Source organism: Anopheles maculipalpis, chromosome 3RL (assembly GCF_943734695.1).
Source record: "Anopheles maculipalpis chromosome 3RL, idAnoMacuDA_375_x, whole genome shotgun sequence".
In the NCBI taxonomy this organism is placed as follows: Eukaryota; Metazoa; Arthropoda; class Insecta; order Diptera; family Culicidae; genus Anopheles; species Anopheles maculipalpis.
Genome location: NC_064872.1, coordinates 57,183,737 through 57,205,463, shown reverse-complemented (window position 1 = coordinate 57,205,463; position 21,727 = coordinate 57,183,737). Strand labels below are relative to the sequence as shown.

Genomic DNA, 21,727 nt, shown 5'->3' with positions numbered 1-21,727 from the left:
TGCAGCTTTCTCTGATGCATAGAAAATAATATTTTTTTGTCATTCAACTGGTTTGCTCTGCATAAAGAGGCAACGAACAACATAGATAAAAGCCGCCTTGGTCAAGGGACGAAAAAAACTAGAGATATGTGCGTTGAACGAACAGTACGAACAATGTTGTCAAAGTAAATTATATTTCTACAATAATTTTTTTTATTAAATGACTATAGTTTGTTTGGTAAATCGTACCAAGAACTAAAATAAATTACAACTGCATTATTGTTTTCTTTGCAGATTCGAACACCCTTTTCCCGGTACATTCGATTTATCGGGATACTTTAATGACATTTCTTCATCCGCTGCTGTGATCAGGTCCATAATGCCTTTTGCCGTTTTCCGTCTTATTTCATCATCATACTCCTTCATGTGCTGATTAACGTACCGCCCATAGTCAACAGACATACCGATGTTGGCCATTTTGTTTAACACTTTAGACATGGAACGGACAATTCGTAATATTTCTTCACTGCATGAGTTATCTGGAACATCTTTCGGCTTGTCGCTTTCTGCTGTATTATTGTTGGTGACAGGTTCAGAATTCGAAGGCAACAATGACTCTTCCAAATATTCAGTAATGAATTCCGGTGGCGATGGAAGCCTGTTGTTGTTGGGTCTGCTGATGATGCTATCGGGGGCATCGTTTGCAGAAGGAAGCTGAACAAAACAATTGAAGAATGTGAATAAAGAGACAAAATTGTATAAATCAATAGCTTAATAGTTACTTCTTGTCCATCATCGATTGTTGTTGAATCTAGTTCGTTATTCAAAAAGCTCAATAGATCGTAAGCAAACCAGCTTGGTTTGTTATCTGCAATAAGAGTGAAATTGATATATGTTTCATCTAAGTCATAGGAATGCGTTACGGAAGCTTTATACCGGTAGAATGGCCTCTTTTATACCGTGAATTGTAAGAACGAAACGATCCTATTAGGGATGCCCATTTGGCTTTCAAAATTTCTACTGGTAGTTGAAAATGAGCCGCTATACGATCCCATGCTTTTCCTTTTATCTTTTTGTTTCTGAAATGCTCATGCGTGGTGTCCCAAATACAAGATTCCTTTTCGATTTTGCTTATAAGCGCAATGCAAAGCTCTTGTGGCATTGGAATAGTCTGAAATAAAAAAAAGAAAAGTATAATTATGATATGATATGAAAAAAAAATCATGATAAGTTTTCGGCGAACAATTGAAGGACTGAATTCGAAAAGTAGGCCTGTCGGCGCGTTAGTCATCTCTACTACCGGAAAGTAGTGCAACAACTTCCATTGTGTGCACATTGCATACACGATACTTACTAATCTTTTTGGTCGTTTTACTAAATAATAATTTGGTGCAGCAACAATTGGTTTCAACTTTTTCTGCTTTAAAACTAAAATATGAAATACAATATCAGTTAAACAATAACAGTTCATCATCTCCTAGCTTGCAATGATGCTTCAATACATACCATCGTGGCTATGCTTTCCGTAGTACTGCAAGCGTATGATTTTCTTTTTCATAATTTTCGAATTAGTATGAGGTCGAACTTTCGGCAAAACCTTAACATTTCGTTGCAAATCTTTAACATCCTCAATTTCCATATCGTCCAGCTCCAGTTGTTGATCCAGAGATTCTGGCTCTACCTTAACAAACTCTATTGCTGGATTTGCTACTTCTTCTTCGTAGTCATCGTCCATCGTTCTAGGTGCTACTGTGTGCTTTTATCCTATCGAAAAATGGTAGAATTAACAAAAGACAGATAAATGTTGAGTATACACTATGAGACTAACATGAACAGTTGCCAACTCTTACCTCCAGAAGCTAAAACTTTGCCACACAAAATGATCATCAATAATGGTGAATGAGAGTTGTTTGCGACAATATTTTGGTGACACTGATTTTCAACATGCGAAATGGCGATTGGGATACGAAAATCTTCAACTACGGCCCTTGAAACCAATACTCCAGAGGAAGATTTCACTTGCTGTTCCGTAAAAAGGTAAACAGTGTGGTTGTTTTGATATTCCAAATGATTCTCAAGATGAAAAAAGAAGAAGACATTACAAAACCAGTTGACATTTGGGCACTGCTCACGTAGGGCGGGCGAAGCAACGTTATGTACTAAAAAGGTAAGCAAATTTAATGTTGAATTTTTAAATTTTAGTACATATTGTTAGTTTCGATATTTGTGATGTGAAGTAGTATTTCAAAGAAAAATGTGATGAGGTTGATGGTTTTTAGTGAATTGGGGCAAATAAGCCACTCCTACGGGACAAGATGACCATCTAAATAAAACAATCGAAATTTATGAAAAAACGAAAGTCAGGTCAGGTTATTAACATATGTTAGGGGTAAATGTGGTTCACCAATTCCTCCTCTTTTGAGTGTTAAAAATAGTTTCATAATAATCAGATGTTAGCTCTCAACTGACTTAACTGTTAGGATATTCCTTCTTCTAATATAGTAATAACAAAAACCGCATCGGCAACTGGCATTCGATGCCTAGTCAGATCGATCGGGGTACGAATTCCAATCCAGAATTGAGAGTTGAAGTTTTAAAATTAAAAATAAATTTCAATTTTTTTGTGGAAAAATTATTGTTTTTTCAGCGTAATTCATTCATTAATCATAGCTTTTAAGTCTCCTCTTTATTTTTATTCCTTTTTCTTTTAAAAGCTTTTTTGAGCTCGTTAAAATGTTTTTAAAAATTTTGTTGATCAGTAGAAAATGGAAGAAAAAAGTGAGAAAAGTTGACTATTACTCATGAAATTCGGTACACTAAATCTAACTTTGCATACTAACTTGGTCGTCTAATTGAATTTTGACTGAAAAAAAAAATGCTAAGTGGCTCACTTGCCCCTATGGCACACGTGTTCCAGCATGCTGGGTTAAGTTGGGATACTGGTATCTTTGCGACAACAGGGCCGTTCTTTACACGATAGTACCGGGTTTAAATCACATCCGGGAATCCTTGTATTGAGGATTGTAACTATCCAACTACGTGGTATCAGCAAAGTGTAGTAAGCCATTCAATGGCCGGTTTGATCAAGTGGGCCGTTAAGCCAAGAAAAAGAAGATTAGTATTATTAGTATTAGAATTAATTTATTATTTTGTGTTCCTCACAAGGGTCACGCATAAGTTGTAGGGCTACTCTTAATAATATTTAATCTCAAAAAGAACCTGTAGGACAAATGAAGCGCATCTTTTCGTGACCCTTTCATATGGAAAGTCCTTTAAGGGTACGATTCCTGGACATTATAGGCGGATATTTGGAGGTGTAGATTTTCTTACGATAGCTGAAGTGCCCGGGACGATCCAGTCATGATGAGAACTGACTATCTTATTGTGCAGTAGTAATAAATCTATAAAGCCATGAGATGACCGGCATGAGCTAGTAGAACGTTAAGTCCAGAAGGAGACGCTACAGCGAACTAGTTGGGACTAGTTCAAATGGAATCTCGAACCTGTTGGAGATCGAATGTAACACTGAAGCGAAATATCTGGAAACGAATAAGATCCTTCAAAGTGTTTCATAAACATGCTAAATACATACACCAATTATTGAAAACGGAAGTCTACATTAATCAATTCATGTTGTGCCAAAGCGAAATCTTTATCAGTAAAATATGTCAAACTAAAAAATCTGCATACATTTTTTAATGTATTCAAACTAGCCGGGGATTACGTTACCAACCTGCCAACAATGTTTTGTGAAGGTCAAGTTACTGTCTCACACAGTTTTGCAAATGCTCTCGAAAAGCTTAGACACGACGTAATGAGCGTTAACGAAAAAGGTTTACGCCTGCTGAATATTCATAAGTAAACATACAAATTTGTAAGTGGCAACCGTGTATCTACAGTGTTTGCAGCGGAAGAAGATTCAACGAATGTGCCGTAGAGCTAGTGACACACTGGAATTAAAAATAATGAATGAAATTCTCTTTAATTTGAGCTTATCATATCGATCGCAGGCTCAACAAAATCTCGAAACTATCAGTTCAATGACCGTGTCAATGTGCGTGTCCTGTGACTAAGCTTTCTTTCTTCAATTGCTTGTTCGGTTACGGTACAGAGCGGTTTACCTCCCAGCATCAATGAGTTCTGATATCCTTGAACCGGACCGACGGCGTAGGTAATAACGAAACTTGCCGTACATCGAAGGCATGGTGACATTGACCGGTAACATGCATTCAAAGGCTCCTCTCGTACTTTTTTTTTGCGGTGATTTACGGATGCGTCGTAGTTACGCGCCCGTATCGACATCTCTCGATCGTGTCAGAACAACGATGGCAGAACCGCATGCCGCAACCGATCAACCGCGCTTGAGCTGCATCAGCATCAGTATGATTCAGCATTAGCTTGCGGGACAGTGCACAACCGTTTAAATGGCGACAGTGTGGCCCATCTCAGGTGAACAGCAGCAGGCTGGCCGACAGGCGGAAAAGGGGTGTTTGCCAGGCGGTGTGAGAACGCGACCCAACACCGCATTACGCGGATATAAAATTATAATTTTTCTCAGATCACAGATTAGTTCGATTTGTTTCGCCGAGTGAAACAGAGCACGGGATCGTGCTGTTTGCGTGAAGTGTTTGATAAGTTACTTACCGAGTTACTCGTGCCGTGGCTGACGGGCAAAACGTGGTATGAATAATAACGTGCACAAGCGACAATTTTTGGTGGAAAAGTAATATTAAGTGTAGGAGCAGAGATTTGGGAGGGAAAAATGTTACTGGCGAACGAGTTTTGGAATTTGGATTTGTGCTAAAACACACTTAAGTGTAGATCTATTTGATCGTATTGAGAAATGTTCTTGCGATGATGAACCATTTCATGTTTTGAAAAAGGACTTTCTTAATATTGATAGCAGTAATCTGCCAAAAGGAAACTGATAGTATATTATCATTAAATTGAATGTTAATGGATGACGCTCGTGCGTTATGAATGTTCCAGTCTCAGGTTGTTAATGTTAATATATTGCTGCATAAATTAATGTCAACTGTGACATCTTTATGTTCGAATCCAGATCACGATCTATTAAGCATTCCGGTTTTACTAACGTCATCCCAACATACTGTCATATTGCAATAAAAAACAGCAATGAGAAGGTGTATGAGGATAAAATAACGATTAATAATAATCGTTTTACATCCACAATGAGACTAAATCTTTAATTATTGCCGTTAGCGTAAAATGATCCCTTCCTGGATGCAACACAGCCGTGACGTTCGTCGATCGACAGTTACAGATAGGTAATTGTTTTAATAGTGTGTTTACGGACACGTGCTCTAGTGTGATCTTTCTTGGATGAAGAAAACGTGACACTCTTGGTATAGAGAAAGGGAAAGTTTAGCTTTTTCCCAACAGAATATGCTACTGTAGAATCCAATCGATTGTACCTATTCTGGAAATGACTAATTTTAGAAACAAAGCTTTTCTATCCAATGAGAATACTTCCTTGGATCGTACACGATCGTATTTCATGGCATCTGTAGAGTAGTAGGCAAATTATTAGGCACTTTGTGTGTGAGTCATGTGCACCGATACACGCAACATTTACACTAAAGCTACTTAGCTTCATCACAACTAACCGAGGGAAAGTGGAAACAATGCTTGGTAGAACATCATATTGTTGTTTTTTCCCGTTCTTCTCCCACGCTCGAAAAATCACCCCTGCCGCACACCCCTCCTTAGCATCACGATGGGCAAACAGTCGCTCGTGTTGATCGTGTTGATCGCAAGTGTTTGCACACTCCCGGTGCATACGTTGGACTTGGGAGGATTTTTCAAAAAGACCGGTGATGTCGCGAAGGTGGCAGCCAAAACGGCCAAGGGAGTGGCCGAAAATATACCGCAGATATTTTCACCGGAACAGTTGCTGGAGTTTAGCAAGCAATCGATCATTGGCCTGCCGGCGGAAGCGATCGCTGCTACGATCAATCAAATATGTAAGTCAGATAAGGTATAAGAAGGTTTTAAGTAACTAAAAGGTACATTATTGTATCACTTCTGACGCTGGTTTAGGTTCCGTTGCACTGCTGTCGAATGCTACCGCCTCCGAGAACGGCGTGAACATAACCGACATGAACTATATTCTGATGACGGAAGATAACAACGTGACGATACCGCTGCTGGAGTCGGATGATTTGTGGAAGAATGAGCTTTTCAACAAATCGTACGATACGGTCATACTGGTTACCGGATGGACCTCGAACGTGAACGAACCGAATCGGGCCATCGATACGATCTACAATGCGTATAAGGAACGGGGCGGCTACAACTTCGTCGTTATCGATACAGCCGAGTATGTGGACACACTGTACACCTGGTCCGCGTTCAATACGAACGATCTTGGCGAAGGTTTGGCGGATGGATTGAAGGGATTAATTCAGTACGTGCCGCTAGAGAAGATTCACCTGATAGGTAAGCGGTACAGAAAATCAAACCATTCCCTCTAGAAGAACTAAAGCGAGATCTTGTTGTATAGGGCATAGTTTGGGTGCACACATCGTTGGTGCTGCAGGGCGATACTTTCAGTACAAAACGAACAAAACGATACCGCGTATTACGGGATTGGATCCGGCAAATCCTTGCTTCAATGAGGGAGAATCACTGAGTGGCATCCAGCGTGGCGACGCTGACTTTGTGGACATTATTCATACGAACGCCAAGGTTCTGGGCAAGCGTGATCCAATAGGGGATGCTGACTTTTATCCTAATGGGTGAGTTTCACAAAGCATTTAGTAATTTCCGCAAATAGAATTTACTAATTTTTTATTCTTCTTTAGCGTGGTCTCTGTCCAACCCGGATGCATCGATCCAGCGTGTACGTAAAACATGTCTGCACGTATTTTTTAATAAATTATGATAAGTTTCCTTTTTTTCCGACAGGTTCTCATAAGCGTGCCTGGGAGCTTTACGCTGAGACGGTGTATCCCCAAACCGAAAAGAGTCTACTGGCTGTTAAGTGTAATTCGCTTCTTTCCCTCACTACCGGTGGGTGCGTAGGTAATCCGATTCCGCTTGGCTTCGCCTGTCCGAAAACGGCGAAAGGAAACTTTTTCCTGAAGACAAACGACAAATCACCATTCGCTCTAGCTTCTACGTCGGATTGAACACGATCAACTTGGTCATGGATGCTGTTCTGTTGTTTATTGTTGGCTGCAGCACATGTTATGGAGTGAAATTGTTACAATAGTTGAAGTAAAATGTTCTGAGAGAGGAATTTGGTTAGAAGTGTTTGTATGTAAACAAATACAACTGAAACGTAAGCATAGATAATTGAAATAAATTGAACTGGCAAAGCAGTATGGGAAGTGTGTTTTGGACAAGTATAAATAAGTTTTTATCGTTCAGTACGAGCGAATCAAAAATAGATTAGCAAATTATGAGTCTGCATGAGTGTTACTTGGAGGAAAATATTTATAATCAGTATTGTAGATTTTTTTCTTATTGGATTAAACAGGCCACGCTGGACATCGAGTTGCTAACTATACTTGCTGATACCATGTAGTTGTATAGCTAGTCCTCACTACGGGGGAACGATTCCAATGGAATTTGAACCACGGTCCTGCTGTGTGTAAACCGGCACCGCTATCACTCTACCAGGCTGCCCTTATGTCCCGTTGATCGAAATAAATTAAATAAAATCATTTTGACCATGCCTTTCTTGTGCAGATCAGACTAATCTGATGTGATTAATTTTAATTTCCAGACCACATTGTCCATTTCGTGGTACACCTAGACAAACCTTATGAAGCGTTCGACGTTTGGCTATTCTATACACCTATTATTAACACTTTAAATCATTGTAATAAAAAAAACTCTCCTATGTACTAGAAATAATTTTAGCAACGGTGAATTGAGATAATTTAAATTTAATTTGAATGCAAAAACGAACTGTTTGGAACGAATTTTGAGTACTGAATCACTTGGTATATCCAAACCTGACAAATTGACATTTCGGTTTGTTTTCTTTCGACCGGCAACAGTAAATAAATTTCTTTCCTAGAGGTTTTGAAGAATTTCTTTGGCTAATTGGACCTTGTAATAACTAATTTCCGACACCTCAACATTCGTACGAGTTTCAACACAAGATTTAACACTCTGTTCTACCGAATGTCAGTGAAATTGTATCAAAACAACGACTAGCAGCTGAAAGATTTGGACCTGTTTTGCAGATTTGTACACTACAGTACTCTCGTTTGCACAGAGGCATCTCAACCCCGTGAAAATGGAAGTCGCTTCGCCGAATAGTGATCATTTGAACAAACGTTGGAATCACTTGCGGAAAATCCTGGAACGGTCCGGTCCATTCTGTCATCCTAACTTTGCTGCATCTTCGGAAACTCTAGAATTTTTGCTGAATACTTGCAAAATTCTCCTCTTAGGTAAGCATTGGCTTCGAGCCGTGTGTGCGTGTTACGAATTCAACTGGCACATGTTGGCTGATTATTACAGGTGCCGGAGGACTGGGATGTGAGCTGTTGAAAGATCTGGCCCTGATGGGCTTTCGTGATGTTCACGTAATCGATATGGATACGATCGAGCTTTCGAATCTTAACCGGCAGTTTTTGTTCCGAAGGACGGACATCGGCAAATCCAAAGCACAATGTGCGGCGGCCTTCATTAATGGACGCATCCCGGGATGTGTGGTTACCCCACACTTTTGCAAAATCCAGGACTTTGATACTTCCTTCTACCGGCAGTTCCATATCATCGTGTGCGGCTTGGATTCAATCGTAGCTCGTCGGTGGATAAATGGCATGCTAATATCGATGCTGGAGTATGAAGAAGATGGTTCGGTCGATGAAACGTCCGTCATTCCTTTGATCGACGGCGGTACGGAAGGTTTAAAAGGAAACGCTCGTGTGATTCTACCCGGAATGACGGCATGCATAGACTGTACGCTGGGACTGTTTCCCCCGCAGGTCAATTATCCACTTTGCACGATTGCCAACACCCCAAGATTACCCGAGCACTGCATCGAGTACGTGAAGATTATTCAATGGCCAAAGGAAACGCCCTTCGGTGTGGACATTGCGCTCGATGGTGACGATCCGCAACACGTCACTTGGGTGTACGAGAAGGCACAGGAAAGGGCAAGTAGCTTCAACATAACTGGACTGTCGTACCGTTTGGTGCAGGGAGTACTGAAGAACATCATACCAGCCGTTGCCAGCACCAACGCGGTGATTGCGGCAGCGTGTGCAACGGAAGTGTTCAAGATTGCTTCGAGTTGCTGTGAACCGCTGAACAATTACATGGTGTTCAACGACGTGGACGGTATCTACACCTACACGTACGAAGCGGAAAAACGTTCTGACTGCTTGGCATGCAGTCAAATACCCCGGTCGGTGGAGATTGCTGATCCGAATGGTATGACATTGCAGGACCTGATTCAGCATTTGTGCGATAATCCAGAGTTTCAAATGAAAAGTCCGGGATTGACCGCTGTGCTGGAAGGCAAAAACAAAACTCTCTACATGGGAACAGTAAAGAGCATTGCGGAGGCCACAAAGGGCAACTTGACGTTGTCCCTTAACGAGCTTGGACTGAAGGATGGACAGCAAGTAATGGTTGCCGACATTACCACGCCGAATACAATCCTTATTAAATTGAAATTTCAACCGAATGAGATAGAAATGTCTTAAAGGAGGTTTAAAGTGTCCTCCCGTTTTAAAAGATCAATTTACAGACAAGCTTAGCGGTAGCATGCGATAATGTAATGTGTCAATAAAAGTTGTTTCCTATAATGCATTTGCAGGCTACTTTAAAGTTGAATGTCTTGAGAAATTATAAGAAATAGGTGGCGAGGGGGCTATAATGGAATGGGCAGTGAGATCCTTGACCGAAAGAAACATTTCGGCGTCACAAACCGTTCAGGAACCGTGTAAAATGACAATGAAAGTTAATTCAGCTTTTTTTCTTTCAACGGGTTTAACAAAATTACAGTATAAATTGCTCAATGTGCGACACTTTCCCGCTGCATTCAAAATTCCAAATGATTCATATAAAGGCATTACATACATATGTACATATGTGTGTGCGTGATCATGTGAATGGCTGTTAGTTGTAGCAACGAACCGTTGCCTTAGTAACGCAAACAAAAACAAATCATTTTTCTATTACAAAAAACGACACTCAGTTCTACTTAGCTGTGGATTCAAGGTTGATTGTGGCATAAGGACACGTTTTTGTTTCCTTAAAAAATGGACTGGAAACATCTTTTATCATTGTCGCCGCACAATTTAGACGATGTACGCAAAGATGGCGCTGCACTTGAAATCGCCAATTTATCTACCGACATTAAGCTGGACAGCAAAAGTAGCAAAAAGTTGTTCCGTTTGGCACAAGTGGCATTGCGGTTCCGGAACGAACAGGTAGATGCACTCTTCTTTGTCATGTGATATTGATTTCTTCAGAAGTATAAATGTTTATTTTTCAGGTGAGACAGCTAAAACAAACGTTGATAGAAGGTAAAGACGATTTCGGTAGTCAGGAGCGGCTAAAGGAATGGAAAAGAACCATCGAAAAGCTTGAACTGGAACGCCACACCCTACGTACAAAGCTCAAGGACGTCACGGAGGAAAATTCCAAACTACAGGTGAAGCTTGCCGAAGGACTTCACGTCGCTGGCAGTGAAGGGGAAGATTCGCCCGATGCTTTATCGGAGATCGAAAGACAGCAGGAGCTGTACAACAATATCAGCATGAAGAACAAGCACATTAAGCGTCTTCTGCGCGATATCGATGATTTGGAAAAGCGAAACAGCTTCCAGGTGGATACCATCAATGGGCTGCAAGTCAGCCTGAACGATGCAACGCTCAACATCACTGCTCTGACGCATCAATTTGAAGAAATGCAAGCACGTTCCAGAGAGCAGCAAGATTTAAATGTAAAATTGAATGAAAAGCTTCAGCAAATGGAAGGAGAAATACTGAACATTTGTGACGAGAAGGAACATTTGCTGGTGGAGCTTAACAAAGCAAACAAGCTACACGCGGATCAGGTCACTGAATGGGAGGATCAATTTGATAAACGGGAGCAGGAACTGAACGAATTGCGGGATCGGTATGATGATTTGCTGAGCCAATTTCCCGGAATTGATATTGAGGCAGAACGGCGCGAGTATAAACTAATGATGGAACGGCTCGAAGAGAAGGATGAAATAATAGTCGATTTGGAGCAAAAGATTTTAACACTTTCGAGAGAAATTCATCGCTCGACGGAAGTGATGAACCGGATCAGCGATGAGAAAGTGCGAACGGCTGAGGAAAAGCAACAGGAAAGCCATTGCTGCCAAGAGTATCGAATGCAGCTGGAGAAAGCTAGCGAACGGTGCCGTGAAATGCAAGAACTCCTAGCGGACGTTGAGGATGATAATCGGCTAAAGTCACGACAGGCTGTAGAAGCGATCGAAGCGTTAAGACGGTATGAAAATGGTGAAGAAGGTTTGGCTAGTGCGCTGAAGAAGGTGAACCGTTTACAGGAGAAGGTGAATACGAGGGACAAACAAATTCGGCAGCTAATTTCGGAGATAAATCTAGCGAACGAGATTGCAATAGAAAATAGTGTGTTACGGTAATGGATGAAATAGGTGGTAAGGGATCATACTGCTAGTACTCTTAGTAAAACCGTTACATATTTTTGTTTCAGAAAACGTTTAGGCATCGACGACGATGAGGTTATCGCAACAAGTTCTATACTGGCGAAACAGAAAAAGATTGCCAAAGTGAATGAACGGTTGGCGCTGAAGCTTCGTGCGTCGGAAGAGATGCGATTGCAGCTTAAGTTGGAGAAAAACGATCTCAAGTACTGATTTTTCGGGAGGATCAAAAAAGTATTTTTATATAGTAAATTTTTCTTTCAGGCGACAATTAGCTGCGCTAGCTCAGATTGTAAAAAGACAAGCAACAGATAAAGGCAATGGACACGATGCTGATCAACCACAACCATCTCCATCTCCTAGTGGCCAAAGTGTGCTAGAAGTGGATGGTATCAGTGACGTGAATGCCATCAAGTTTTGTGAGAAATGCTTGAAACAGTACAACCTGAGCGATAGTATGAAACATTGCAAGGCGTGCATTTTTCGGCACAGCTTTAACTACTGCGACAAATGTGTCGGACAGTTGAACATGAATTTTGATGACGATCGCACAAAACAGCCATCACACAATAGTGAAATCGATTCCAACTACCGACGAATGGCCGAGCTAGAAAAGCAATATATCACCGTGATGGAGGAAAACGAAAATCTACGTGATGGAATGCATGAAATTTTGGAAAAACTGCGAGAGTATGATGCCATGTCAGATCAACTTACGATCGATAAGGATACATTGGAGAAGCTGCTGGGCGTGCTTAGTGTTAGACCCATGTCCGCTTGGCCCGGTGGAATGAGACTACAGAACGATCTATTGGCCGCTAGGGAGCGGGAGATGCTATTGAAGGATCGTTTGACCATAGTAGATCCTGATGCAAGTGGACGAAAAAGTAAGAGCATCCAGTCGATGGAGAGCGTGAATGATTCGGGCAATGTTTGTAACGAGGACGACAATTCCGAATCGATCGATCGGCTTGAACCGGAACAGCTAGACTTTAGTGAACAGGTTCTACTGAAAGCAGTTGAAATTGATCGTTTGACGGAAAAGAATGAGCAGCTTAGAATGGAAAACGAAAGACTCCTGTCGGTGCAGGATGAGCTGCAAGTTACGCAAAAGCTTTACAATGAGATACTCGAAATTACCCGTGCCTCTGACAATGAAAAAGATCGGCTTCTTGTTCAGACAGTCGATCGGTTGAAGGATATCGAGTCGGGCGTTTGTACACTGCAACGGAAAGTGGATTTCCTTAAAGCGGACAACGATAATCTACACAATTCTTTGCGCCAGATCAAGAGTGAATATTTAAATTTGTTGCACGATTTGCGGTTGGAACTTGCAAGGAAAAGCAACGAGTTGAAACAAACGCAAGTGACGAGTAGAGAACAAGAGGATTCATTTGACTCGACGGAGAGCTCCGATCAGATCGACAAGTTGGAAAACGAATTGACACGCATGAAGTTTGAAGCGACAAACATTTATAATATATTTTTGAAGAACATTCAGGAGGTGGATAAGGATCAGTTGCTGGATGTGGATTACGGTAAATTAAATCAGTTGACTATAGTGGACAGCAACCTGACGGTAGATTTCATCACTAAGGAAGAGTACAAACGGCTAAAGAATCGTCTGGACGGTTTGGAACGAGAATTGAAGCGCGAATTGGTAAGAAATGGCCATTTGGAGGAATTGCTAAAAGTATCCAACGATCAAATTCGATCGCAACAGTCGCTCATCTCGAAGTACTCAGAGGAAGAGGTGAGCCTACGCCATCTCGTTGTTGATCTGCAAAGTGAATCGAATGAAAAATATTTATTAGCCCGTACAAATAAAGAGCTGGAGCTTGGTAAGCGAGGAAGGGTGAACAATGAAGTGTAGTTTAGGCGTAATAATTTCTTTTACTTTTCAGTACGCGAACAAGAGGAAAATCTAAAGTTGGAGAGCAACAAAATGAAGCAAACACTTTTACAGAAGATGGAAGAACTTGATAACCTGAAGCAACGCTTTGAACAACAGGAACAGGATTTTAATGCCCAGCAAAAGGACAATAAGCTCAAAATTAGGTAATATCCCGTCGATGTTATTCCGCCAATCTTTTATACGATTCTATTTTAATTTATTTTTCCTATTACTCAGATATCTGAAGAAGAGTTTGCAGCTTCTGGCAAAGGAATATCATTCATATCTGCCAACATTTGCGATTCCGGAGTTTATCAAGATGTACACGAAGGTGTTGGAATTGCGTGGAAGTATAGAGGATGAGCAAAGGAAGTATCAGAGGGAAAAGAGGGATGAAGAATACGAACGAATATTTGCCAAATTAAAGGACAATATTGAAGGGAATCATATCCAGGATAAAATTAATGTAAGTAGCAACGTGAGGAGGCAGTAGAAAGGATGTTGTGTAGAACAATGATCTATTATCTTGTTCTTAATTTCAGTTGATTAAGTACGAAAGTCAAAGCGAATATTTGACAAAACAGCTGATACTGTGCCAGGAACAGGTCGATCAGTTGCAGCGAGAAAATAAACAGCTACGATTAAAAGAAATCGATAGCACTAGACACTGGGACACGCTTGAGCTGCTGTTTGGCGAAGATGCTCAACGATTGCGCAAAGATCAGGACAAATATTTCGACAAAGCGGTACAAGTAACAGTCGGTAAGCTATGGACAAGTTGAGAATTCGATGTCACAACTACAGAACCACTAAAAACCGTTGGTACAATTTCAGAAACATCATCCAAGTGTATTAATACAATTCCCATCATCGATGATACGTTCGGAGAAGCACCAAGGAGATGCTCATCCGGTGATACAATAAACGATTACGAAGATAGAAGTGAACAGCATCTTACTGCAGCATTGACACATGACGACGAGCATACAGCTAAACCCGTTCAAACGGTAGCTCAAAAATCCCTCGAATCGCAACTGAAACAAGCGATGATGCTAGCTTCTACTAGAAGCGCGCTACTGTTAGAAGCTGAAAGTCGGCTGTCCGAGTGTCAGGGAAGAATTAGACTGTTGGAGAAATCGCTAGAGGAGAAGGACAGTCTGATCCGGCAACAGACAAATTCACCCAGCGCCGTAAAGCAAGATCGCGTTGAAGACAGTATTCTTAGCGTAGGTTTATAACCAACTGCATGCGTTAGATGATATCAGTTTAATAATTTATATGTTTCTTACAGTCAACTATAGGTTCGCTGCAGAATCTGCTCCTGGAAAAGGACACAACTTTGTCGAAGTATCAAGAGCTGCTAAAATCCGAACGCAACGAACATTCGCAGGTGTACGACGAAAATATGGCGCAAATACGAAATCTCAAGAAAACGATCGACGATTTAGAGCAGAAGCTGTACGAAAAGCAAAAGGAATGCGATAATATGTCCACGCAACTCAACGACATGAATCGTCTTAAGGCACTGCAGGAGGATGCTCCGGAAAAGCCCAAACCTGTCGAAGTGGAAGCCTCCTCGGCAGGAGCTGGTGGAATGCTTTACACGGATAAAATTATTGAAAATATCTATGAGATTGATGAAAAGAAGGAGCGCGAAATACAAGACCTAAACATGCAGGTGAAGATGCTCGAATGTAACGTGCTGGAGCTCGAGAATGAACAAAAGGGTCTGCAGATACAATTGCGGGAAACGAATGCTCGCGAGAAGAAGTGTGAAAAATTGTTACGTGAAAAAGACATCGAACTGGCCTCGCTAAACGACCGACTAACGAAAGAATCGAACGATCTGCGTGAATTTACTGAAACGATTGCAAGCGCACAGGAGATAGAGCAGCTGAAGGAAATGCTTGAGGAGAAAGATCGGCACATACAGGATCTTACCGAGACGCTGTCGCAATTTCACGAGGATCAGCGTAGCTTTATGAACGATACCTCACTGCACTCGGCGGAGCAAGTGTCGCAGCTCAGTGGGGACTTGAACCGTAGCGAGGCAAGCAATCGGGTACTGAAGACACAAATCGAAGCCCTCAAGCGACAGATCAGTAGCGTACAGCAGCGGGAGAAGCAATCGCGCGATCTGGTAAAAACACTCAAAAACCAACTGATTAAACGACCCGTCATTGCAATGAAAGCGGATCGTGTGTCCACACCGCGCGAGGATCAGCTTTCGCGCCGTGTGCAGCTGTTGGAAACGGAGCTGCTCGATACAAAGGATGAGCTACGGAAGCAGACGGTAATAAATGAAAATCGTCGGGCAAAAACTGCGGCCGAACTGGACCTGTGGAACAAACAGAAACGGTGGCAGCAAATGGCGGAACGGCTGAAGGTGCAGCTAAAGGAGCGGGAAGTTGAGTTGGAAAAGTTGAAGGTTCACTTTAACACTGCCAAAACGACGATCGCCCGAATGGAGCGTGAACGTGCGCGGCTCAATAGTGGCGGTACGGGAGCGAGTGGTCCGGCTACATTGCATGACAATAAATATCAACCTTCGGGTTCGCCGGATCAGTACTGCAGCACGGACAGTACGGTTTCGGAGGATACAAGCACTGCCACGACGCAAATGTTTACACAAAACAGTAAAGAGATTATCGATGCTCTCAAGAGTCGTATTGAGTCGCAACAGCGGCGTATCATTGCGATGGAACTTGATCGAAAGGTGAGGACGGAATTTTTAAGGAAATCTTAGAGTAGAATCTATTAAAATGAATGTGCTTTTTCTGGTCCGCAAAGGGTTCAAACACAGTTGCACATGAGCTAGAAAGGATGCAGGAAAAGCTATGCAGCATGGAAGCTCAGAATGTGCGCCTGGAAGCAAAAACATTACAGCTTCAGCTCGATAACGACATGCTGCGCCAGAGTGACGAATCGGAGCGATTGAAACGGCAGATCAAACATCTAGAAGAGTAAGTAATATAATTCACAGTTCCTTTTTAGCAAGCAGTCAGTGTTAGTGATGGGAAAGTTCCATTTTTGTTTCGGATCAGAATGGAACTACTTCAACCAAAAATGAAAAGCGTCACAGTGTCCTTCTGTGCAGGGCTTGTCAGTCTAATCTTCTCGCCTACACGACAATATCAAGGACTATCAAAAGAAAAAAAAATTTCGCCTGATATCATCCTCTTGATTTGACGCTTAAATAGGTCAGGCCGGCCCACGAATAGCTTACTAGACTTGCTGATATCACATAATTGGGTAATCAATCCTCACTGTGGGAGTACGTTCTGGATGACAGTCAATCTAGTTTTCCCGCATACACCCAACTATGCCGAGCATCGTCATTGTAGCGGCTCCTCCTTTGTCCTTCCACATATACGGGAACGCATGTATACCGGGACTATAAAGGTTCGATATAGTAACAGCTTCAATCGTCGCGACAGGTGTTTTGGCAGTAAAACAGTTTGCTCAGACAGTAGAAAGACCGGTTGGCATCCAACACCCTAGCGCGTATCGCAGCATGAATGATGTTGTGTGGTGCTGATTTTTTACTCGTTCTTGGACCTGATTTTTTACCCGTTGTAGTTTTGGACGACCTCGAAGGTGCGCTCACCTTTCCGTACATCTCCGCGTAAGTCGGGATTGTTAGCAGAGGTGCTGGAGGTGTCACCAACAATTTGGTTTTTGCCTCGTCAATCTCTAATCAGAGATTTTCTGCAACCTGTACGATCCTCATACAAGCATCCGCTACGTAAGAGAGCCTTAAATTAATTATGTCATCAAAGTGTGCCACGATCTGGATTGTCTTGTTGAAAATGGTCCCCGAAGTTTCCACCTTCGAATGGTGGGTGGCCCTTTCAGGCGCTAAATTGAAGAGAAGACAGGCTAGCCCATATTCTTGGCGTAGACACTTGGTGGTATCCATCATCAACTGGCATGTGAAGTTGGTCATTGTCATTCGTTCTTGTAGTCTGGTAAGTTAAAGCGAGATTCCAAAAAAGGTTCGCACAGTTTCTTCCTGGCTACGCTATCGTATGCGATTTTGAATAACCGAACTTTATACAGGGAAAAAGGTGGAAAAAGCAGGGAGGAAGAGTGAACGTTTTTTACATTCTTATGGACAGAAAAATGTAGGTGCAAAAAACTTACTCTGTGATTTTATTTGAATTTAAAGTGACGGCACGAAACTTACGTTAGGTTCGGAACGAAATTCTCATCACTAGGTAGTGCATAGATTTAAAATAACTGCATTCAGCAAATTGCAACGACGTTGACGAATGACGTTGTCGTTAATGTTTGCTGGCTGATGACAGGTTGACCACTGATCTACTGGGGGGAATTCCCATGTGTGGGGAAAATACGCAAGCCGGTTCGACAGCGCCGTTGGGGGCACAATATTGGTTTTTTTCTGTCTCTGTTGTTAATTGATGTGTTTTTTTGCAAGGTATGTAATCGTTCTGAAGGAAGAGATCGCCAAAGCAACGGCCGGATGTCCAGAGTCTATCAATTTCGAGAATCTCTGCGTGCGATGTAGCCGACGAAGCGGTTCGAACGATCTAGCCGAACGTAATGCTAATCTTGAACAGACTGTTCTCACGCTGAAGCGTATGATCGAAAAGCTTCGGGCCGAAAACAAACATCTCAAAGATCATCGCAGCAGGGAACGTGCCACGAGCGCGGAGTCGCTTACAAGCCCACCGAATGAAACGATTGCCAAGGAGCTGTACGATCGGTTGAAAAAGGAGCATGAAAAATTGCAGCAGAATCTCACGGAAGCACTCAACAAAGTGTCCGTCCAGCAGGTGGAAATCGAGCTTTTGTCGAGCGTTACGTGCACGCGCTGTAAGGTGCGATGCAGTGGAGAGTCAACAATGGGCGATGCCGGGGACGGTGATGAAGCGTTAAAAGATAAATTGGAGAAGAAAAGCCAACTGCTGGAAAAGGCTAAAATTCTGCTGCAACGCGCAGCGGCAAAGGAACGTTATTTAAAAGAGCAAATTGATTTACTCAGGCGCAAATGTTCCGATCTGCAGAATGTGCCCGTTATAGACGAAATAAGTGAATAAGAGGCGAACGCGATGTTTCGTTCAAGACACATTGTCTATTTGTAAGATAGTGCTGGCTTGTTTAGTACGAATAGTGTGTGTAAAGTAACAGAACAATTTTAAATCGTAAAAAAATATACATGCAAACAAAACAGATCACTTACTAATTCATGATGGATGACGTCTGCTCATGCCAGTGGTGCCGGTAACCGGAGGCTGTATTTAATTGTAAAATAAAGGTATTTTCCACGGCTGATGGTTGCGACGTACGCGAATCATCAAGCTAAGGCCAACAAGCTTAGGTTGTCTTGACGGATGCAGGAATCTTTGGCAGCCCAAACTCGTCCACCAGTATGCCGTCCTTGTTGGTGACACTGTCCGCACCTGGTTCCTTATCGGGAGCTTCCGGCGCTTTCACGACATCGTCCAGATAGCTAGCATCATCGTCGAGTGCGATCTCATCACCAAGCGCATCCAGTTCCGCCTGCAGCTCATCATCATCCAGTTCCGGCATGCCATACGTGCGGCCCATCGCTTCCTGCACTTCGTCCGCCTGTTCCAGCATGTCAGCCATATCGTCCTGTATGTCCTCGATTTCTTCGATGTTAATCTTCTTGAACTCTTTCTTCATCGACTTCATGCCATCCTTCATGGCCGCTACCGTCGCTTGTGTATCCTTCAGCGTTTGGTGGGCAAAGTTCGCTTGCTCCATGTTGAACGATTGGTTCCGTAGGTTTTCCACCTGACTTTCGTACTGTTTACGTTGCTTCAGCACGCGCATGGCTTTCTGTTTGACCGCGTTCTTGGCCGGACCTTCACGCATCTTCGCCATTTGGTCCTTGTATTTGCGAAGTTCGTTATCCAGCGTTTTAATTTTGCCCTCGATTGTTTCCGCTCGTGCATCAACCTGGACGATGATGGATGGTGGGATAAAGGCAAAACTGTCGGGTGAGTCATCAGTCGGTAATAAAATGCAAAGACTAGAATACTTACTCCACTGATACAATCACTGATACTTGGACCGGGCTCTTTCGGCTTGGATTTACCAAATAAACGATTCATTTTGCACTGTTTGCTAGTACGAAGGGTGTGCCGGGATAGGTTAACAAATGAATTTTCAATATAATTTCCGTTTTCGTCTTTGCGTACAACAAATGAAGCACGATTGAAGGTTGTTTGTTTGTGTATTTCGAAGTGTGCGGAGCGCAGGCTGCATCACGTCACGCAACATCAAACGTCAGTTAGATGTCTAACACCGTATCCAGTGAAAATACTATGCCAATGGTAGACATACAAATTTAAATCTTTACGCCGCTGGCTTAATTTCGGTTATAACTGGTAGAGTAATAACTTTTTTTATGAGAGAGATGAACAATACAGCCAGGTCGTACTGAAGTGAATAAAAAATGCATTTATTGAGTGTTTTGCGAACGTTAAATAGTTAAATGAAAGGAAATTATGCATGAAAAATTAACTAACTCTACAGTGTGACAAACAGTTTTATCTGTTTGTCTTACTTGTTTCGAAGAAATATCGACGATGGACATGATTATTGTAGAAAGTTGAGAATTGTTGGTATATCTATGGACGTTAATTCTCATCAGGGGTATCGGCATCTGAAAGACCTTGTAACGGAGGATTCGTCCAAAGGAGATTCTGCTCTTGCAATTGGAGGTCTGAGAAGGCTCGACATCCAAGGGATTTCTTTGAAGGGGCCTCGTTGAAGACTCATGGACTCATTATCAAATCCAGAGCATTCTTATAATGCTTCCTGTTTCTTATTGTTGTCTGTCTGTGTTCCAACTGTGCTGCTGTTTGCAACAAACAGAATTAGGAAATTTTGTATTAATCTTTTTAATTAAAAGATAAACATTTGATACGCAATTAAGATTAAGATACGAAATACAAACAAGCTCAATCATCTTACCATATCTGTAACTAGTATATCAATATCCACATACGGTTCGATTGAATCAAATGAATGCTCTTTTTATTCGATATCAATACTATAGTTACTTTTACTAACATACATATTTTTCTGACCCTTTTGGCATCGATCTTGCTGCTGCTGCTGCTGCTGCTACTACTGTTGTTGTTACTATTCGGACATATTCTGTTGACTGTTTTGTGCGAACAACACACCTCGTATGCAAATTGCACAAGCGCTACATTATTGTTTTAATCCACGAAAATCGATACGCAATTTAGAACTGATAGAATTAGAACAAATGATCAGTACAAACACTCATTGGTCTATTATATATGGCATATTATTGAACCAATGCAATGTACTGTTTCGGATAGCATGGAATGTATCATTTTGAAGTCGCATAATTTATGATCTAATGAGAAAAATAAACATAACGTTTAGGCGATTATTTACAATAAGTTGTATCTCGTCTCAGGCTGGGTTGCTTTTGTGGATTTTTTATATTGTTGCGTACTGGGGACTGTTTTTGTTTTGTAGCGTTATGATTCTGTTTGCTTGTTACTGCTATCTCAGCAGCGCATTGCTCGATCGAGGCATTTCCTTTCCGATTAAATGTACTTTTTTTTTTGTATGTGTTTGTGTATATATATAATTTTATATATATGGTTTTCATAATATAATTTCTTTGCACTTTGCACGCATCCTCGCCTTACGACAAAGTGTCTAAGTGCTCTAATCGTATCGTGTAATCGTATACATGTTCTCAAGTCTCTTGAAATGTTGGATTTTTTTTTCTTCTCTCCATTATGTGTTCCGTAGTTTGCTAATACGCATCCGTAGTTCCTGGTTTCTAACACACACCCGGGGAAGCGTTTGGAACGTCTTTCGTATACATGGGTTTACGCTTGATGTTCTCATTCTTTAGGCTCGATAGTTTACTTGATCACTAGGGAGTGTATGGGTGTGTATTTGTGTGCGCGTTAATGCTATACTACGGGGGCCCATTTAATTCGGGGGCCACCGACCCCAACTCCTGCCTTAGGGCTGGGTTCCATGCAAATAAGTTACGTTCATTACAATTGAATTGTGTTTGCTTAATGTGTTTTTTTGTTTGTTGACTTTTGGATTAATGACGATCAACTAAGCGCGAATATCCCCATCACACTAGGTTGCACTCTCGTATACATCGATTTCTGGTGAAGCTCATTCATTGGACGCTTCCGCTGCTTTAGTATCTATGC

The 21,727-nt window shown here is 41.8% G+C and overlaps 6 protein-coding genes across 6 annotated transcripts in view; 3 read left to right on the top strand and 3 right to left on the bottom strand.

The window, feature by feature from the left end:
- The window catches only part of LOC126563202 (28S ribosomal protein S17, mitochondrial), a 130,404-nt gene that overhangs the window by 85,034 nt on the left and 23,643 nt on the right, over positions 1-21,727 (bottom strand). The gene's annotated exons all lie outside the window — the stretch shown is intronic.
- LOC126560816 (uncharacterized) lies at positions 256-1,714 on the bottom strand. Its single transcript, XM_050216767.1, has 5 exons — positions 1,486-1,714; positions 1,334-1,407; positions 916-1,150; positions 762-847; positions 256-693 (listed from the first exon to the last, which is right to left on the bottom strand). The coding sequence occupies exons 1-5, from the start codon at positions 1,712-1,714 to the stop codon at positions 256-258; spliced, it is 1,062 nt and encodes a 353-aa protein (XP_050072724.1).
- LOC126562457 (vitellogenin-1-like) lies at positions 5,714-7,144 on the top strand. The gene is made up of 5 exons (XM_050218968.1): positions 5,714-5,963; positions 6,040-6,438; positions 6,503-6,737; positions 6,804-6,841; positions 6,907-7,144. Exons 1-5 carry the CDS (start codon positions 5,717-5,719, stop codon positions 7,128-7,130), a joined length of 1,143 nt encoding a protein of 380 aa, XP_050074925.1. The 5' UTR covers positions 5,714-5,716; the 3' UTR covers positions 7,131-7,144.
- Positions 8,231-9,668, top strand: LOC126562248 (nedd8-activating enzyme E1 catalytic subunit). The gene is made up of 2 exons (XM_050218702.1): positions 8,231-8,405; positions 8,476-9,668. The coding sequence occupies exons 1-2, from the start codon at positions 8,249-8,251 to the stop codon at positions 9,666-9,668; spliced, it is 1,350 nt and encodes a 449-aa protein (XP_050074659.1). The 5' UTR covers positions 8,231-8,248.
- LOC126561289 (centrosomal protein cep290) lies at positions 10,227-18,577 on the top strand. Its single transcript, XM_050217318.1, has 11 exons — positions 10,227-10,397; positions 10,463-11,598; positions 11,674-11,829; positions 11,888-13,464; positions 13,528-13,681; positions 13,755-13,983; positions 14,060-14,279; positions 14,352-14,743; positions 14,809-16,233; positions 16,308-16,480; positions 17,956-18,577. The coding sequence occupies exons 1-11, from the start codon at positions 10,227-10,229 to the stop codon at positions 18,575-18,577; spliced, it is 6,255 nt and encodes a 2,084-aa protein (XP_050073275.1).
- The window catches only part of LOC126562961 (charged multivesicular body protein 5), a 225,250-nt gene continuing 222,372 nt past the window's right edge, over positions 18,850-21,727 (bottom strand). The window contains exons 2-3 of the mRNA XM_050219568.1: positions 19,550-19,631; positions 18,850-19,463 (exon numbers count right to left, since the gene is read on the bottom strand). Of these exons, the coding sequence (XP_050075525.1) occupies positions 18,855-19,463; positions 19,550-19,618 (678 nt within the window). The 5' untranslated portion in view covers positions 19,619-19,631 and the 3' untranslated portion in view covers positions 18,850-18,854. The remainder of the gene's footprint in view (positions 19,464-19,549; positions 19,632-21,727) is intronic.

Excerpts from the sequence above, each read along its gene's own strand:
- LOC126562248 (XM_050218702.1), top strand. The coding sequence starts at position 8,249 with ATGGAAGTCGCTTCGCCGAATAGTGATCATTTGAACAAACGTTGGAAT. Across the intron at positions 8,406-8,475 it reads TTGCAAAATTCTCCTCTTAG|GTGCCGGAGGACTGGGATGT; the intron begins GTAAGCATTGGC and ends TGATTATTACAG.
- LOC126561289 (XM_050217318.1), top strand. The coding sequence starts at position 10,227 with ATGGACTGGAAACATCTTTTATCATTGTCGCCGCACAATTTAGACGAT. Across the intron at positions 14,744-14,808 it reads TTGAAGACAGTATTCTTAGC|TCAACTATAGGTTCGCTGCA; the intron begins GTAGGTTTATAA and ends TGTTTCTTACAG. Across the intron at positions 16,481-17,955 it reads CAGATCAAACATCTAGAAGA|GTATGTAATCGTTCTGAAGG; the intron begins GTAAGTAATATA and ends TTTTTTTGCAAG.
- LOC126560816 (XM_050216767.1), bottom strand. The coding sequence starts at position 1,714 with ATGGACGATGACTACGAAGAAGAAGTAGCAAATCCAGCAATAGAGTTT. Across the intron at positions 1,408-1,485 it reads CGGAAAGCATAGCCACGATG|TTTTAAAGCAGAAAAAGTTG; the intron begins GTATGTATTGAA and ends TTCATATTTTAG. Across the intron at positions 848-915 it reads TAAAAGAGGCCATTCTACCG|ATAACAAACCAAGCTGGTTT; the intron begins GTATAAAGCTTC and ends CTCTTATTGCAG.
- LOC126562457 (XM_050218968.1), top strand. The coding sequence starts at position 5,717 with ATGGGCAAACAGTCGCTCGTGTTGATCGTGTTGATCGCAAGTGTTTGC. Across the intron at positions 5,964-6,039 it reads TGCTACGATCAATCAAATAT|GTTCCGTTGCACTGCTGTCG; the intron begins GTAAGTCAGATA and ends ACGCTGGTTTAG. Across the intron at positions 6,738-6,803 it reads GCTGACTTTTATCCTAATGG|CGTGGTCTCTGTCCAACCCG; the intron begins GTGAGTTTCACA and ends ATTCTTCTTTAG.